General features: G+C 40.8%; 1 protein-coding gene across 1 annotated transcript in view; it reads left to right on the top strand.

Moving 5' to 3' along the window:
• Positions 1-1,727: 1,727 nt before the first annotated feature.
• The window catches only part of ATXN10 (ataxin 10), a 160,489-nt gene continuing 145,558 nt past the window's right edge, over positions 1,728-16,658 (top strand). Inside the window, exons 1-2 of the mRNA XM_074936421.1 lie at positions 1,728-1,897; positions 11,884-12,075. Coding sequence (XP_074792522.1) covers positions 1,743-1,897; positions 11,884-12,075 — 347 coding nt within the window. The 5' untranslated portion in view covers positions 1,728-1,742. The remainder of the gene's footprint in view (positions 1,898-11,883; positions 12,076-16,658) is intronic.

The following is a 16,658-nucleotide window of genomic DNA, read 5'->3' as shown; positions in this document are numbered from 1 at the left end:
TGCCAGTGGTGGTCGTAATTTTGGAAGCACTAGTGTGGAGAGGGCTGTGTGTGACTACGGGTGATTTAAGTACAGTGACATCTAACATTGACCAGAGCATGCTCAATAAGATATGCTTAATCTGGCACTGATGTCTTGGGTTTCCAGTGCTTCCAACATTGCTGCTACTTGCTGAGCTGAAGTGGTGGCAGCAATGGTGAGAAATCTGAGGCAAAAAAACCTAGCATAAAGCCAGAGTATGCTTTACCTCTGGATGGGGAACTTTCACCTCTACTGCTGCTAGAAGGGTTATGCACTGGTATTCATGCTCCTCCCAACCTCAGTGGCCCGTCTTCAAACTTGGTGGTGGAGGAAATGAAAAAAGGAAAAGTCACAGTGCTCAAGGGAAAAAAAGACAGAAAATCAGAGAATCTGTAACCCTCATGACATACTCATCTTCCTACTGATTGCAGAAGACATAAATGTTCAAGATTTACACATACAATTGAATAGCAGAAAGGCAACAAAAGCTACACCCCACTAATCAAAATCCTTTAATTAGGCTTGGCAGAATGTAATTTTTATTTTTTTAATAATTTCGATGGCTAATATCAATGTTTATTTTTAAGCATTTTTTTCTATTTTTATCAATTTAAATTTTCATAGCTGTGGGAAAATATGGGGTGGTCAAACAATGGGGGATCAGAAAATAATTATTTAATGACAGTAGGCGTTGAGAGTCAAAAAGTTAAAGCTTTATAGTCATTTAAACACAAATTGTGAACATCACATGTTAAAAAATACAAGTAAATATCCGTAAGTCAAACTCTAATAAGCTCTCAAGCAGCATTTTTATTATTTTGTCTACCTGTAAATTTCCATTATTATTGATGGAAATATTTTTGTCAGTTTCTGTGTGTATGGTGAAATCAATAAAAACAGAATCCATCCAAGCGTACCCTTAAGGTAGACTGCATGGTAGCTGGACTTTGCTTGAAGCAACAAACCTCCCTCTATTATATTTGGTGATGGAAACTTAATTGCACATTCCCTGAGTTTGGGTTTTTGTTTTACTTCCAATAATGTTATTTAAAATGACTATATGTCTCTTACATACACATCTACATGTGGGGCTGTCCACAAATTATGTAACACCTTTTTGTGAGTTTCAAGACCTTTGTAATACTTTATAACACTGAGACAAACATTCTGTCATGCAAAATTAAGGACCCATCCATCCAATAATGCATTATGTAATGTATGGAGAGCCCTTATGTACAGTTATCTAGACCATGCCCACAGGTATCACACGTAGCTGCACATATACAGGCACACATGTGCACACACTCCCATGCACATCACACGTAGCTACACGCCTGCGGGTACACACAGCTACACGCCTGCATAAACCGATATCTGCGCACACAGGCATCCCCACGGCTTACAGTCTCACTGGATATTTCCCTGAGCCCCGGGGCGTGCCGGGGTTCCGGCGGGTTTGAAAACCTTGACTGGAGCTCCACGCTGGGCGGCTCCGGCTGAATTCAACCCCTGCCGCTCACCCCGATCTCCGCACCCCCGTACACGTGCTCGCCCGCATCTCTCGCACATCTCCGCAGCGATCTCACACACACACACAGCGGCCCCCGCCCCCGCGCGTGGGACAGGCGGGGTCGCGTCTCCCCCGCGCCGCGCACAGCACCCCGGCCTGCCCACGCACGGCGGGCCGAGCGGCAGGGGGCGGAGCGGGGAAGAGGCGCACGATGGCGGCGGCCGGGCCCGAGGCGGCGCTGCGCGCTCTGGCCCCGCGGCTGGGACTCGCCGCCCGAGCGGAGCGGCTCTCCGAGGCCTCGTCGGCCCCCGGCCGCCTGGAGACCGTGCGGCGGCTGACGGGCCTGTTCCGGGAGGCGCGGCCCAGGTAGCGGGGAGGAGGGGCCCCGCGGGGGCCACGTGGGGCCTGGGGTGTGGGGCAGGGGGGGTCGGTGCGGCGCGGAGGGGGAGACGGGGTGTGTGCGGGGGTCATGGCGGGGTGTACGTGTGTGGGGCGTGTGGGTGCGCGTGTGGTGGGGGTGTAAGGACGTGTGTGGACGTTTCGTTTACCGGTGGTATGGGGCTGTACTGGGGGGGGTGTGTGTATCTGTACTGGGGGGGCGGCGTATGGGGTGTGTGTGTGTACACGTGTATTGGGGTGTACGGCTTTGTGTGTACGTGTACTAAGGTGTGTGCAAGAAGGAGAGATGGAGTAGAGCTTGGGCCTGTGTCTGGTTGGGGGTCTGTGTGTGTGTGTGTGGCGCTGGATGTGGGGAGCTGGTCTGTTCCTGGCCACAGGAGTGTGAGGGGCTGGGGCAGATGTTGGGGCAGTGCAGTGTCTGTTTGAGCTCTCTGTGTGTAGGGGGACTGGGAGTAGTGGTGAGGCTGTAACGAGGCAGAGGCGTCTCTGCCTAGTTTTCAAGATTAGTTTAAATTACATCCCTGGTCTCTTCAGGTAGCCGCAGACTAGTGATAACCCTGTCAGTGATGTTTGGTTTCAGGGCTTTCTTGTTCCTCATTGAAGGGGGTGCTTTGAAATCGTGTAACTTAAAAACCAAGTCTGCATGCCAGGCTATAAAGCTTACAACAGCTGTTGTAGTTCTTAACCTCTTATCTTCATTGTGCCTTGCTTACCAGTGTCTGGGTGGGTCACGAGTCGGTCTGGGGAAAACAGGACCAGACATATACTGGTGCCCCCTTGCAGGTGCTCTTGCAGCCCTACCTTCTTTAATATTCTACAGCAGTCATGTGTTTCCTGGTCACTTGGAATGATGTGGGAAATGAAGATGGGCCTTTCCTTCTTCTGCTAGGCCCCTGGCTAATGAAACAGACAGGTGGCCTGTGAGCCATCACTTATGGTTTGGGGTCTGATAGGTAAGGGAAATATAGTTTCCCCCTACCTCTACTCTCTGCTCTGTGTATAGATCCTGGGACTATCCCTGCTTCCATACCAGAGCATGGGGAGCAGGTGAGGGAGAGTAGCCTTCTCTGCCTGCACTTGTCTCTGTTCCCTGCATGCGTCTCCGGAGACATTAACAACTGCTTCTTTCTCCCTGGGGACTAGCTTCATTACTATTAGGCCTTGCCCAGGTGAGATTTTAGCCACTGGTGCAGACCGCTACTGTCGACACAGCTTACACCAGAGCAGCACAGGTGTGAAATGGGTAAGCTGTAGCAGTGCAAATTGTGTCTGTGCTAGTGGTTTGCATCAGTTCTGCAACGTTAGTAGCTAAAATCCAAATGTAGACAAGGCCTTTGAGTGGGTGGCTAGGGCATGCTTGTTACAGTCCAGAATGATGGTATGCCAGTGCAAAGAAAGATTAGAAAATGAAACTGACAATTGTTGTAGAAATTAAACAAAGCTCTGTTGAAAGTAAACAAATGGGAAAAAGACATCTCTTCATTTTATTATCTTAAATGTTACACAAAGCATGTAGTTATTAAAGAAAATTCAGACAGAGTTGTGATTATTTTTATTATAGTTTTCATGTAATTGGACCCATATGAGTAGGTCGTTGCACTGATGTGGAGCTGCATTGGCTTCAGTGGCTCTGTTTAGGTGCAAGCGTTGACCCAGGTGGATGCAGTTACAGGATTAGGGGAAACACTAGCTTGTAACTCATATGTTGAAGATAAAACAAGGTAGGTTATTTGTATGTTTGTATTAAAAATCTAACACATCTACATGTTTTTTAAATTCATTTTCTTGAGCCTATATGTTCAAATTCTACTTCCCCTAACCTGGGGTATGTCTATGTTTTGAGCGGGGGTGTACTTCCAAAGTGGAGGGAGCATATGCATGCTAGCTTGATGAGAGTTAGCAAACTAAAAATAGTTAGGTTAGCTAGTCCTGCCCATTCACACCACAATGGCTACACTATTTTTAGTGTGCTAGTGGGATCAGAACTAGTGAGCTGGGAATTGTTTTCAGTTCAAATGTGAACATGCCCCATGTGGCATTGTGAGGTAGTGTATGTCTACAATTTATGTTTTTGTTTGTGTTTTTTTCAAGCCTAATATTGCTAGTTAAATCCTTCTTTAGTTTTTTATCTGATCTTATGCTTAGGACACTGAAACAGGGCTCAAGATCCAGGTTTGATTCCCTGTTGTGTCACAGCTGCTTTGTGTGACCGTAGGCAACGTTCACAATTTGTCTCATTTGCCTGTGTTTAAATACTGCTGTTTGGGAACTTATTGAAGTAGGGCTGGACAAATAACAGATTGTTTGGTTTGATGGCAATTCTGTTTTTCTCAGTTTTTCAATCATTTTGGGTCAAACAAAGCATTTCATTTTTTTGAGCATTTTTAAACAGTTTTGAATTTTTAAAATAAAATTAAAGGAGATTTAGAAAAAGTCATTGAACTAAAAAAAATCAAAACGTTTAGAAAATGTCAAAACAAAATGTTTGGGTTTTTTTTGCATGTTGTTTCATTTTTTCACTAAATGACACATTTTGTGAATTTAAGTTAGTTTTGCCAAATTGTTCATTGTCAGCAAATCTGCATTTTTTGCTAGAAATATGTTTTAGACAGAAAACTTAGCCAAGGTATGCAGCTAAGGATATGTATACACTAAAATGCTACAGTGGTGCGGCTGTAGCGGTGCACCTGTGCCACTGTAGTGCTTCAGTGTAGATATTACCTACACTGACAGGATGGGTTTTCCCGTCGACGTAGGTAATCTACCTCCCAAGAGGTGGTAACTTGGTCACCAGAAAAATTCTTCCATTGACCTAGCACTTTCTACACCGGGGTTAGATTGGTATAGCTACATCTCTCAGGGGTGTGGATTTTTCACACCTCTGAGAGATGTAGCAATATTGATTGTAAACAAGGACTAAGTGATTATACAAGGGGTATTGTAGTCAGGTGTCCTGCCACCAAAGTGTTATGCTCCTAGAGATCAGTAGTTGGGATCTTGAATCTGTCTAACTGCACTGTGGAGCTTGTGTAAATACTCACTGTACATAGATGTAAGTGTTCCTTTTGCAGTGTTCGCAGCTCAGCTCTTGTATGAGAACAGTCAATGATGTGTCTATTCAAACTTCACCATCCCAGCCAAGTTACTTGCAAAAAGCAGTCATATACAAATGATTGAAGCTTAATAAAAGTTTTAAAGGAATTCTGTACACTTAGAATAGGCAAAACCTTAAATTTTGTGAAAGCAAGCTCTTCTAAAACCGAAGGCCAACAGTAGTGGTTTTACAATTCAAAAAAAAAAAAAAAAAAAAATTCAATGAGACTGTTTGGTTGTTAAACAAATAAACGTTACCTTGCAGTGTTTTAAATGCGAACATTGCAACACTAAGAACCAGAAAGTGAAAATAACTATAACCAAATTGATTGCATCAATACCTGAATGGGGAGGAAGAGAAGCTACCTTTATTTGCATTTGATATGCTTAGGATGAGTCAAGAGGGTGCTAGCTGTTCTCCATTATGTATAACTTGTTTTGTAAGTGGCGCTGTCTTGTCTCTGGCCGAAGGCTGGGCTTCTAGATGTGAAGGAAAGGGGAATAGCTAGATGATAAACATACTAACAACATTGGTCGGTTCAGGCTCTGGGTGGGGGACCAATGACTTCTTTTCACTCTGGGTGAGGATGAACGCCTAGTTTTCTGGGGTTTATTGGAGTGGTATAATAAATGCAACTACAGGTGGGGTTCTGGTTAGGGAATAGTCTGAATCAAAACCCTGGATCTGAACATCCTTCCCCCAAAATTCCATTGCCAAATTAAGAGGTCTGGATCTGAATTTTGTGACACAAGCTCATCTCTCTCTACCCAAAGTTCATGTTTCTATGCTGCTTTATTTTTTCTCTGTTAATTGGGCCAGATCATAAGTCTTAGGCCATATCTGCAGTAGCACTTATGTCGGCAAAACTTTTGTCGCTCAGGGGTGTGAAAAAAATACCGCCCTGAGCAACGTAAGTTTTGCCAGCATAAGCGCTCATGTGCACAATGCTATGTCAGCGGGAGATGCTCTCTTGCCAACATAGCTACCACTGCTCATTGATGCTGGTTTTCTTATGTCAATGGGCTCTGTCCCGTTGGCATAACATGGCTACATGAGCAATCTTACAGCAGCACAGCTGTATTGGTACAGTGGAGAAAAGTTTAAAAAGATGAATCCAAAAGGTTAAAAAAACAGGAAGCAAATGGGGAAGGAAAGTCCAATAGTTAGTCTATTAGCCTGAGACTTTAAAGACTCGGGTTTAGTTCTCTGTTCTTCCCCAGACTTCCTGTGTGACCCTGGCCAAGTGAGTTACTCTTTGTACCTCAGTTTCCCAACTTTAAAAAAGGGGACAATAGCACTTACCTACATTACAGGGATGTTCTGAGAATAATGCATTAAATATTTTAAGGTGCTCAGATACTATGGTAATGGGACTGTACAAGTACCTAACAAATAAATAAGTGGAAGTAAAAAGAATCCAACAACGTGGTTTAAAAAATTAAGATTAAAACATTTTATTTAGGAGTTTTTGGGCCTTACTCATGCATTTTAAATATAGGATGTTGGCAATACCGCTAACTGCAGGGTGTGATCTTGTATGTTTACTTTTTTTTTTAATATTCAGAAGCTTTTTCTAATAACAAACAGCGAAATATAACTGTATATATGGATGATAACTTTCTCCTTTTGACTTACCAGACGATTGATTGTGCTTCGGATGAGAACATGGCTGCTGTAATCTGTGTTTTAACCTTCCGTTTGGGCTGCTGTCATTTCCTTTATTAGGGCTGCAATATACAAAGCATGACAACTCCAACTTGGGCAACTCTTTTTAAACAAGAGAAAATGCAGAACAGACTAGGCTGAATCTCTATATGCTCCCCATTCAATTTTGAATACAATTCAAGGTCCTGGTACTAATCTCTGAAGTCCTTTTTGGGATAGGGCATGCTTCTCCATCTGTGAGCTATCAAAACACTTGCACTCAATGGGAACACGGGAAGTTGATTGCACTTTGTGTGAACCTGGCACACTCAGTGAGCAGCCCTTTATCAGTGGAGTGTTCTTGACTATGGATACTCTTATGGGAACAAAGCAGAATGAGCCCAAACTAGACATTTCAGAGCATGGTGCAAACATCTCACAATAACAAAGGCAAAAGAGCAAATTAAATGAACACAGAAATTCTTCCATGTAAAAGGGGGCTTAACTAAGACTGGGAGAGCAGGATCCTCTATGTGGAAAATGAAATAAGTTTATCAGAAATGCATGAAGTTTTGGCGATGCTTAAAGGAGCATGGTAACTTAAATCACACTTCTGCCTGAAGTTTTTACTTACTAATATTACAAGTAGCATCAAAAATTAAGCTCTTTGGGGCAGGGACCATCTCTTTTTTCTGTTTGTACAGCACCTCGCACAATGAGATCCTGGTCCATAACTAGGGCTCCTAGGTGCTCTGGTAATACAAATATTTAACAGATTACAGGAAAATATTTTTCTTCAAATTTACTTTGTACATTCCACAGCATTATGAGTATAGTCAATGTCACTGTTTTACTTGTATGTTTCTGGGCCTTTCACATGGCAACAGGAAAGAGGAAAAACTTTAGTTTACCCCACCAGCCAAAAAAATAAAAATAAAAAATTGTAAACCCACAAATGTTGGCCGGGGGGTTTAGGGGCAAGTGTAGTAGCAGGAACTCTTCTTAACAAGCTTCTTACAATTGACTTAAGCCTTTCCAACCATCCCATTCTGTTTAAAATGATTATGCACGTAATTGCTTGTATCTTTGTTGAGCAATATTTTCACATAAGTACTTTTTAATCTGTGGAAAGAGCACTGCTTTGAGAGGGATGATGGTATTAATGTAAAGTCCTATACTGGGAACCACATCTGGTTCTGTTCCTGGATCTGTTGCAGACGTGTTGTGTGACCTTGGGCATGTCATTTATGGCATTTTTTTTTTTCTTCTGGAACTGGCAAGCACCCATAAAACTAATTTATCTCTTTGTGCTTCACTGCCACATACATGGAATGAACTTCCCAATTTTGTTAATAGTGGGAAGATAAATCCATTCATGTGTGTCAGGTGCTCAGATTCTACAGTGAGGAGCAACATAGAAAAACCTATAAATATTGGCATTTAAAATAGTTTGTTGGAAACTGGCAGAATAATCAGACCTTCATATTTTACTAGAATATATTATATTATAATATTATTATATTATTATATTAATTTATATATAATATATAAAAAATCATGATGTGCTACCTTTTTCTGAACAAATTTCTTACTTTTCAGATTATCCTTTTTAACCAAAACGTCTTATTTCTGTTTGTAATATAGGCTATCACAATAGCTTGAATTTCATGATCCAGTGACCAGTTAAAATGGCTTTCTGAACAATTCCTATGCTGTACAGCTGCAGTTTGCTAAACAGAATAAGCCTTTATATTTGTATTGAAAAGCCTTTTGTAACTGTTTTTTATAATACAACCAGCTAGAGCACACTTTAACCCCCCCCCCCAAAAAAAACCCCCCAACAACTGTACTTAGAGCTTTTGCTTGTCTTTTACCAATTTAAAATAATTGACCAATGTCTACTAGAAAGGGGTGGCTCACGTTAGCTTCTGATTTTCTATATTTTGAAGTTAAGTCAGGAAAATTTACCAAACAGTTCCATGTGGTATTCCAACTCACAGCATAGGTAAGAATAAAGGGAATTGCTAACAGACTATGAAAGTTTTTTATTTTTTGAGTAACTTAATTGGTGTACTGCTCTTAAACACTTGCGCTGTTAATGGTTCTGTATGGCATCTTGACTCAACAGAGCAAATGTGACTCTGAATATAGTTGGGTGCTCCTTTACCAGACACACTCTCTTCAGTGTTTGGAAAAAAGTTCCTATGTATGTGTGGATGTATTTATTTATAGATTCTGGGGAACGTCAGTCTCCAAATCGTGTAATCTCCTGGCTTTTTGTGTGTGTAAATGGCAGTAGTTGCACTCTTGTCCTTGTCAGTGGGAGGCTTTAGTCAAATACATGTTTTTTTCATATTTTAAAACCAAACAAAATAACTTATTATGCATCAAGTGAAACACTTTCCTTCCTATCCTTTCTCATGACTGAGGGGCAAATTTTGCAGTGTTATATCCCTTAGTTACTTCTTTGTTAGTTTTTACATCTGAAAATTCAATTAACAAAAGTAACTGGCAACCAAAATATAAGATTGCAGAAGAAAGTGATTGTGGACAGGTTATTCATCTAGATGTATATTACTGACTGTACTGTAAAATAAAATATTTTATTTTGCAGCTATCTGTACTTGAGTTTCTTAACACTGAGTGACTTTTTTATTCATGGTTTGGTTTATGGGGACATGACCATTTTTGGTGTAAGTGTGACAGAATTCATTATCCTGTATGGCTGGATATTTGATGGTGACATCAGGATTTCTTCCTGATCAAGCATTACGTTAATGAAACATAATCATCTCTCTATGTACCATGATTATTGTCACCTGTGTTGATGAACATTTCTTCCCCATTTTTATCTCCTTTTGGCCCAGTATTTAGCTTGGAAGATATTTCGCTACTGCCGCTCTCAAGATGTAGCATTAAATGCTCCTGTGATCTCGTGTGCAACTTAAATCCATCTAAGGGTCAAAGTGGCTGGATCCTGGTTTTCCATGTCAGCTGCATCTGGCTGGCAGTGTTGGAATGAGTTAAACTCTCTATTCTTAAAGTGACACCATGCTGTACTTTCTTGTGTAGCATAGTTTCATTGGAATTCATACTGTATCAAATATGAATTACTGACTGGCTTTAATCTGTCATGTTCATCCCCTTTCTAAACATAAATTTTGAAAAAATAAATATGCCAACAGCTCTTTCTGGAAGCTTTTCACACACCTGTGTGTGACAGAGGACCTGGAGATTAATGCTTGCTGCTTTTGTGAGAAATGTGCGTGTAAGCTCCAGCATAACATTTTAGCATCAATTCTCTTCATCTGCTTTAACTCTGTGAGAGTGGAATGGCCTGTACATAGGAGGAAACCTCCACTCATATAATTATAGTTCTAACTTTTTTTTTAGACCCCACATCATGGCAAGATATTCTCAAGAGTTGCATAGTTTTTCTCCTGTTCTAGCAGTTTTTCTCCTTTTGCATTCCCAGGAGTGCAGGTTGGTGTAGTCAATCTTGAACTTGCTGCCTCTTCCTTCTGTCTCTCTTATCATCATGTGAAGTCCCTTGCTCCATAATAATCATTACAGTAATGCATAGAGGCCCCAACTGAGATAGGAGCCCCATTGTGCTGTGCATTGCACATGCACAGCGTACAACAGATCTTGCCTTGGAGAGTTTACAAATTAAATAAAGACAGAAGGTGGGGAGAAAAAATATTTCCATTTTAGAGTCGAGGAATTGAGATAGATTGTGACTTGCATTCACTCACCTAGGAAGTCTGTGGAAGAGGATGGAAATTGAGCCCAGATCCCTGAGCTCCATTCCAGTGTCTTAACCACTAGACTTTTTGAGATTATGCTTTCCCTTTGCTCTTCATGTGAATGTACAGTATTAGCTCCTTATAGAACTTGGTTTCATCAGAATAGGGCCTGATCCAAAGCCTATTGGCACTAATGGAAAGCTTTTGAAAACATGGAGTTAAGGTTGCAACCACCTAATGGTGCTCGGTTTTCCTTGTGCCCTTCTTGAACGTGAGAGTTCAAATCCTTGAATTCACGTTTGGGAGGAGGAAAGCAGGGAATGCACACTTAAGTTACCACAGAAGATATCAGGGCAAGGGGTCATCCATTGACGTTGAAAGGCACTAAATCAAAGCTGGTAAAAGAAAGTGATTATTTACAAAAAAGGATAATAACTGGTGGAACTTGCTGTTACAGGGTATGTACACCAATGGCTTAGTAAGATTCAAACATGTTTAAACATTTAATGGATTACCAGGGATCTAGATCTTCATGTTTCAGGATATAAACTTTCCATTAACACTCTGGGACTAGAAAAACTTCTCTCTGGGTGGGTTATTTTATTATGTAGTTTCTTGTTCCTTCCTCTAAAGCAGTGGTTTTCAACCTGAGGTCAGCAGACCCCTGGAGGTCTGCAGACTATGTCTAAGTCTTCCAAAGAGGTCTGCACCTCCATTTGAAATTTTTTAGGGGTGTGCAAATGAAAAAAGGTTGAAGGCCACTGCTCTAAAACATCTGGTGCTGGACACAGTTGGTCTGAGTCAGTATGCTGATTCCTAATTCCTATGTTCCTAAATGATCTTGTGCATCTTTTGTGTATATAGCAGTAGTGTGTGTGGTTAGGATGACTTAGACTGCTTTTGGTCTGAGAGTTGTTACTTAGAGTTCCATGAAAACTAAGTCAATATATGGCCTGTACTCAGTAATGATTGCTGTTTGGTATGTTGAAAGGACGGTGAGAGGTGTGTGTCACTTAAGACTTATTCGACACTGTGCTGACTAAAATTTATATTTTCCATGATGCACAAGGTTGCTGTGGGTTTGCTTTTTTTAGTCCTCATGATGAACTGGTATGCAGAATTATTTTAACTCTGCTAAGTACGTGCTTGGCATATCGTAAAATAAGGCCCTTGATTTCTGGGGAGGGCAAGGTTTTACAGGAATAGAGAGTTCACTTTATATAACTTACAAAATTAGAATGGACCTTTTGGATTTTTCTAATACTTAATAGTGAGTCAAAGATTTGGTGTATCAGGACGGTTAAGTTTTCCTATTGCAGAAATATAGTATTATGTCAACTCTTCAATGTTAAATTTTAAATGACCATGACTTGAATAATAAACTTCATGAGAGATTTTCTTGTCTAGCCAATATTTCCCCACCCCATTTTTAATCCTCCTTTGCTCACTGCAGTTATACTTGATTTCAGAGAAATGGCAGAAGAAAGTATGTTCCAGAGTCTCCTGAAAATCTTGACTAAAGCCTCATGTGAAATGGAATTGGCCTGCAAGGATTCCATGGAACTGACAACTCTAGACACATGTCTGCTGCTTATAGCCGAATGTTTCAGATGTCTACGGAATGCCTGTGTTCGGTGTGCCAGGAATCAAGATGTTATGAGGTATAGTTATGATCCTTATTAGCGTACACAAATTTTACAGAGTTTAAGTTGTTTTGGTGCTTATATAATCTTTTATTTTACCCTGCTGTGTTCTTGTTTGACTTGTAAGTATATTAACGGATATTTCCCACTTACCAGAATCCTTTAAGAAAATATTTAGATTAAAATAAATATAAAAATTCACACGTCAGCGTTAAGGTTGCTGGATTGTGATGAAAATATGCGATTCTTTGTACTCTGAATAATGGAAGCTGATTATGTGATCAGGATAATATTTATGATGTTAACTATTAATATTTTAGCTTCTAAGTGGACGGTTTTGTAAATGATAGGGAATATATTCTTAGAAGTCAGCAACCTTAGCTGACTTTTGAAATGAAGGATGGTTTAATGTTTTTTTAAGACATGTAGGTTTACATCTTGCGTGTGACAAAATATATTCGATATATGCATATGCTATCTGGAGTAAATTGTACACTTCCACAAATGTGGACTGTTAGTCTAATATTAATGGATGTGACGAGCTGGATTCTGCCCTCAATTATGTAGTCTCACCTCCATTTATTTCAGGTTGCATGGGTGTATTTCAAGCAGAGTTTAATTTTAATTTCTTAGTTTCAGTCATCCACTCTGGATTTGCAAAAAACAGAGTAAAAATAAATGTTAAAGAGCTAGTAATACTTTGCTCTTATACTACTTCTCATTTTCAAAATGCTGTTAAAAATTTAGGTAGTTAAACAGTAATAGCTAGCCAGAAAATAGCCATATCAAGGTTGCTGGATTATGTGAAACTGTTGTTCAAAATCTCAAAAATTACTCTTTCTGGGACTTTTCAAACCTGACTTAATGAATTGCTGAGATACAGTATTCTATATGAGATAGAAATTGGAATTTCTGTCCTATATTGGGGCAGAATAGCTGAAGTTAAATAACAGAACTCCATAAATACTGTGGTAGTGTTCAGATGAGGATGTTGCGTCCGTTAATCTTTTTTTTTTAAAAGACTTGCATAACTGAAAAAGGCTGTGAATGGAATTTCCTGGTAATCACAATAAATAAATGTTTAAATATGTTTTATATTGCTGCTTCCTCATTTTAAATGTTTCAGACTTTAGTGTTTACTTAGAATCCAAAATGAGGGTTGTATAATATTTTGTGGTTGCATCCTATGACAGCAAACTATTCAGACATTCTCAAACGACTGTAGTCTTCTTTTCACTCAGCAAAATGTTTAAAGGGTTATTGCTTTATTTCGCACCACAACAATTAAGCACAAATGCATCTAAAATTCAGAAACATTAAAAATTTGGGTGAAATTATTAGTCATTACTTTCCAGATTCTGAAAGAGGTAAATCATCTTAGATATTTATTTAAAGTAGTTAAAGAAAAAGTTTTAGTGTATTTTAAAAAAGAAGATTTATAAGTTTTATAAAAAACATAAAGACATAAAACATAAAAAAACCATAAAATTCTTTTTGCGAATACAGACTAACACGGCTGTTACTCTGAAACCTATAAAAAACATACTATCTAACACGCAATTTACATAATTAGTCTATTTGCTAGGGGTCCAAATAAATGAATATAGCTGCAAAGATGAAATATTAGTCCTGAGGGAATAGTACGCCACTGCGCGTGCGCAGAGTTCTGTGCTGTGTGTGTGTGTGTGTGTATATATGTATATGATTTTTTGCTGAAAATAGTTTCTGCTGGAAAGTTGCTGCAGTTCTGCCTTTTGCCCACCAGAGGGTGCTGTGGTGCTAAAACAGAGCCGCTGTTCCTGGCTAGCCTAGGGTGACAAGAAGTTCCAATAAAATCGGGACTGTCCCGATTTTTAGTTCTTTGTCCCGCTTCCCAACTGATGCATGGTCGGGACGCCATTTGTCCCAATATTGCAGCTTTGGCCACTCTGGCCACTTTTTTTGTGCTTCGGCAACTCTGCTCTGGCCGCTTTTTTTTTTTGTTTTGTTTTGTTTCCCCCATGTGTCCCGATATTTTGTCTATTTTATCTGTTCACCCTAGGCTAGCCCCAGCTACGATAGGGAAGAGGGAGAACCTGCAGTGCCTTCTTCACAGTGCCTGTCAAGCCAGGTCAGGAGACAGACAGCATGGGGCTGCTGGAGGGTCACAGACAGGCTCATAAGGGCTAGTGGTGGAGGACAGACTGGGGTGGGGGCTGAATGGGCTTGTAGATGCAAGGTCACAGGGGGGAGGGAGATGCAGGGTGACATGGAGACAGGAGTGGGGATGCAGGGCCGCTTTGGGGTGGCTGAGTGCGGGCATAGACACACACATGGGGACGAGGTACAGGGACACATGGAGATGGGGGGGGCTGGCTGAGAGAGTGTAAGGACACGGGGAAGGGGGATGGCTGAGTGGGGGCACAGAGACGGGGACAGAGGGGAGAGAGTGCAGGGACACATGGGGGTCAGGGAGGGGGCTGGCTGAGGGGGTGTAGGGCCACAGGGGAAAGGGTGCAGAGACCTATGGGGATGGGAGGGAGTGGGTGTCTGGGGATGGAGGGACACATGGACAGGACGTGTAGGGACACATGGGGACGGGGCAGATGTGCCTGACTGAATGGGAGAGGCTAGGGCTCAGGCAGGGTCTGCATGGGGGAAGCTCTCTAAAAATCCCTCTCTGCCCCTCCCCCCCCCCAAAACAAAACAAAACAAAACAAAAACCAACCCCAACCCTGTTCCATACTTTTCCCACCCATACCCAGCAACCCTCCGAGTTCACACCTAGGCTCCTTCCCAGCAATTACTTCCCTCTCCCTCAACTCCTCTGTTACCCCTGATTGTCCCAAGCCTTTGCATTGCTTCTGAGGGGTGCGGGAAATATGGTTCTGTATTGTGGTTTAAATGAATTATTACTCAGTTTTGTATTAGAATGCCCCTAGTAAGGAATCTGATTGTCAAAAAACATTTCCTGAATCTTTTTTGTTGTCTGTATTGTTAGAGACATACTTGCTGACAGGTATTTTGAAATAAATTACCAAAATAATTGAAACTGGTATGGTTATATTGTGTTGTTTTTGACAAAATATGCAGAATTTTGCAGAATTTTAAAATACTGTGTGTAGAATTGTTGGTGCAGAATTTTTATTTTTTTTTGGCGCAGAGTAAAATTCCCCCAGGAGTAAAATCTACATAAGAAGCGCACAGTTGTGTGATGGCATATTTTAAAAGCAAAAAAAGTAGAGGAAAGTGGTAGTATATATTTTCTGTAAATTTACTATGAGTTATAGAAGTGCAGTGTGGGAGTCCAAACTCAAAGTTGCGTTTAAAAAAATATTTTTACAGTGAATTTCTATACAGGTTGAAGATGTCAGTTAGCAGCACATGGAAATGAAGTATTCCCTGTATCCCTGGAACAAGAATAGCAATGACGGTGCAAGTTTCTTCTTGTCAGCATACCTCAACCTAGATTGAGAAAAGCTGCCTCTTTTTCATCCTTCACAGAAAAGGGTGGAAAAATACCAAAAAACTCAATCGTTTCAAGTCAATCTGAAAAAATTTGGTCGATTCTTCTAAATGAAATTTCAATGCGTCCTTGATTTGACAACAAAAATTAAAAAATGGGTTTGGTTCAAATTGAACTGATATTTTTTGTTGGCTTTTCCTCCCTTGAACCAAAAAATCCATTATTTGTTCAGTTCTACTCTCAATGCTGCCAGGACTGGTGGTGTCTCCTATGATGTGTACACCTAAGAGGACCATTGAATAGCTATCAATTTATGTTTAGTTTCTGTGTAGGAGCTAAGTATTTAATCCCTTGTTCAGTGAGTAAGAAGAAAGATGTTGCCTCCACTGGTTGCACCTCTGTGCCACGCTGATGATCGCCTCAGCAGCCAATTAATGCGAGTTGATGCATTTTGTCAAGAAACTGAATTCTAATAGCCAAACTTGCTGTAGCCTGGCTACATGTGTAAAGGCACCTTTTGCATAGTAGGGATTATTCATAGAGGTCTATTTTGGCTTTGCCAGAAGCCCCATGTACACAGGCTGTGTGTGAGTGGCCTTCTGCTCCTTAAATACCTTGGGAGACACTTGGGATGGGCCACAATGTGGCCCATGGTGATTTTTTTAATTGCCGCAAAGGCACAGTTTGCTCGGGATTAAATGTCCATTTAAATGTTCAGGAACTGTGGATGGAAGGCAAATGATCAGCTGAATTTGGTGTCAAGTTTGCAATATGCAGGGTTTAGAAATTTAAACCTTTTTGATGCTATTTAAAATCAAGCCAATACTTAGCTGAGGATTTTCAGGAAGGAATACTAAGGGTTTGAAACAAATAAGAGCCTTGGATGAAAGTATTTGGAGGCTGTCACTTCATTATTCCTAAGTCATTTTGTTCACTTGGCTCACTGCAAAGAAACTCATGTTTCATACATGTGGACTCCTCTTTGCTTTAAAGTTTAGTTAAAAGGGGCCCAAGTTGTCACTGAAAACATCTGCAGAAATGACAACATTTTAAAAAAAAGTATTCAGCTTGGAGCTAAATTTACATATTCATAAATATTCCTGTGTGCACTGCTCACTGGAGAGAGTGGTGTTCTCCATGGGAGGTGGAGAGCTTA

Source organism: Natator depressus, chromosome 1 (assembly GCF_965152275.1).
Source record: "Natator depressus isolate rNatDep1 chromosome 1, rNatDep2.hap1, whole genome shotgun sequence".
Taxonomy (NCBI): Eukaryota; Metazoa; Chordata; order Testudines; family Cheloniidae; genus Natator; species Natator depressus.
This window is presented reverse-complemented; position numbering and strand designations above follow the sequence as displayed.